The following is a 1,845-nucleotide window of genomic DNA, read 5'->3' as shown; positions in this document are numbered from 1 at the left end:
CATTATTTCACATATATACGTATGCATCCACGTATAGATAAAGATTATAGTACTTGATAGTAATTCCTTCACTCGATATTGATCTCTACCTTATGAAGATGTTATAAAGAGTTGAAGTGAATCGCACTTTGTAAGCATGAACATCTATCTTAAATTAGCCAGATAATTGATGGCAGAAATAATTACACAAAATGTAGGGTTTAGCATGGATATAAGGTCTAAATTTATCATTGTATTAAGCAATGGAGACCTCGTCAAAGAGGGTGATGAAGGAACGTTTTTTAACTTACCAAAATAGCCTAGCGCTAACCAAACTCATTCAGAAGTTGGATAAAGAAAGGCTGGTTATATTTAAGGTTTAAGACAATTTTTTGTGGCTGTTAATCCATAATAACCAAATTAGCATTAGCACAAAATAACAAGTAATTGTTAAAACAAATTTCTAAAGTAGTTCATCCAAAAGTTCTTGTCCAGGGAATGCAAGAAAGTTGGGGAAGGAAGGAGAGATGGATTCTGGACTTTCTTGGGCTGATCAATGGGATTATGACAATCCTGACCCTCCACCACCATCGTCATCAGAGAATGATAAAAAGAAGGGAAAAGAAGGGTCTAAAGGGAGGAAGTTTGGGAAATCAATATTAAATTTCAAATGGATTAAAGACATCCGCAAGAAATCTCATGAGAAACAATGAGTACTGATGTGCATCAAGAAGCTGCCTCTATGTCGCAATTTCAAAACAGAATCCATTTTGGTCACTCATTAGCCTTCATCTTACTATTAAAGCATCTGGAGCCTCTGTGGCCTCTATCACTTCTTCTATGATTCAATAATACAGTCTATTCAATTCTTTCTTTGTTAATAGTAATCTGATTCACTTCTCTCTTTGAATGTTGTAATTACCTTTTCAATATTATCATATGTGATCAAATGCCAAATGGTAGACATCTACAAATTTAAAGGACTGTAGAATGTTGTACAAATAGTACTTTATATTGCTGCTTACTTCGATTTTGTTGTGACAATTACATGAAAAAAAAAAAAGAAATATAAGTAACAAATACGAGTTCGATTCGTTTTCTAAATGCTATCTTTTTAGGCGATAATTGTCCTCACTTATTTTTAAATATCGGTAAATAATATTTTATTAAAAATAATAATAAGTACATGGGAGATATACAAGAGTGTTTCCTTTGCATGATGATCTAGTGCTACAAGAAACTCTTGAATGTTCACGCCATTAAAATCACTTACAATCAACCAATGAAATAAAGTATTAAAAAGAACGTTCTAAGTTCATCCTTCAACTGCTCATGATTTTCAAGATTTCTTCGTAGGCCTATCGTACCATTATCCAAGTTATTACAATTTGTTGATTACCAAGAATGCCTCCAGTTTGCTAAAAAATCTACCATCATTCTTGACATCACCCAAACTAACAGTACTCAAGCGAAGAAGTCATTCCATCAATTCATGGCAATATCATAATGTTTTAGTAAATGATCAATGAACTTTCCACTCTTTTTACACATATAGCACTAATTCATCATAATGTTTCGGCATTTCTTTATATTGTCTAAGGCAAGAATCTTCCCTAAAGAAACTGTTCATAGAAAGAATGTCAACTTTATGAGAGCCTTAAGTCTTCCAAATAGTCTTCCACGCGAATAAATTTATATTTTGTGCAATGATAGACTTGTAGAAAAAACGAACATTGAACTTAACTTGCTTAGGACACCAAAAGAGCTTATCTGAATCTCCTCCCACTCTAATAAGATACAAAAGATTTGTAACTTTTTTTTTTTTTTAAACAAGAGGCGAAAGCCCTAGTTTTATTCAAGGCCTCA

The 1,845-nt window shown here is 32.7% G+C and overlaps 1 protein-coding gene across 1 annotated transcript; it reads left to right on the top strand.

Moving 5' to 3' along the window:
- The first annotated feature begins 403 nt into the window (after positions 1-403).
- On the top strand, positions 404-959 carry LOC122309002. Its single transcript, XM_043122323.1, has one exon. The coding sequence runs from the start codon at positions 507-509 to the stop codon at positions 690-692; it is 186 nt and encodes a 61-aa protein (XP_042978257.1). The 5' UTR covers positions 404-506; the 3' UTR covers positions 693-959.
- Positions 960-1,845: the final 886 nt, after the last annotated feature.

The sequence above is a fragment of the Carya illinoinensis genome, chromosome 5 (genome assembly GCF_018687715.1).
Source record: "Carya illinoinensis cultivar Pawnee chromosome 5, C.illinoinensisPawnee_v1, whole genome shotgun sequence".
In the NCBI taxonomy this organism is placed as follows: Eukaryota; Viridiplantae; Streptophyta; class Magnoliopsida; order Fagales; family Juglandaceae; genus Carya; species Carya illinoinensis.
The sequence above is the reverse complement of the archived record's forward strand: the minus strand, read 5'-3'. Positions and strand labels throughout refer to the sequence as shown.

Bases quoted from the DNA above. Each gene is read 5' to 3' on its own strand.
- LOC122309002 (XM_043122323.1), top strand. From the start codon at position 507: ATGGATTCTGGACTTTCTTGGGCTGATCAATGGGATTATGACAATCCT.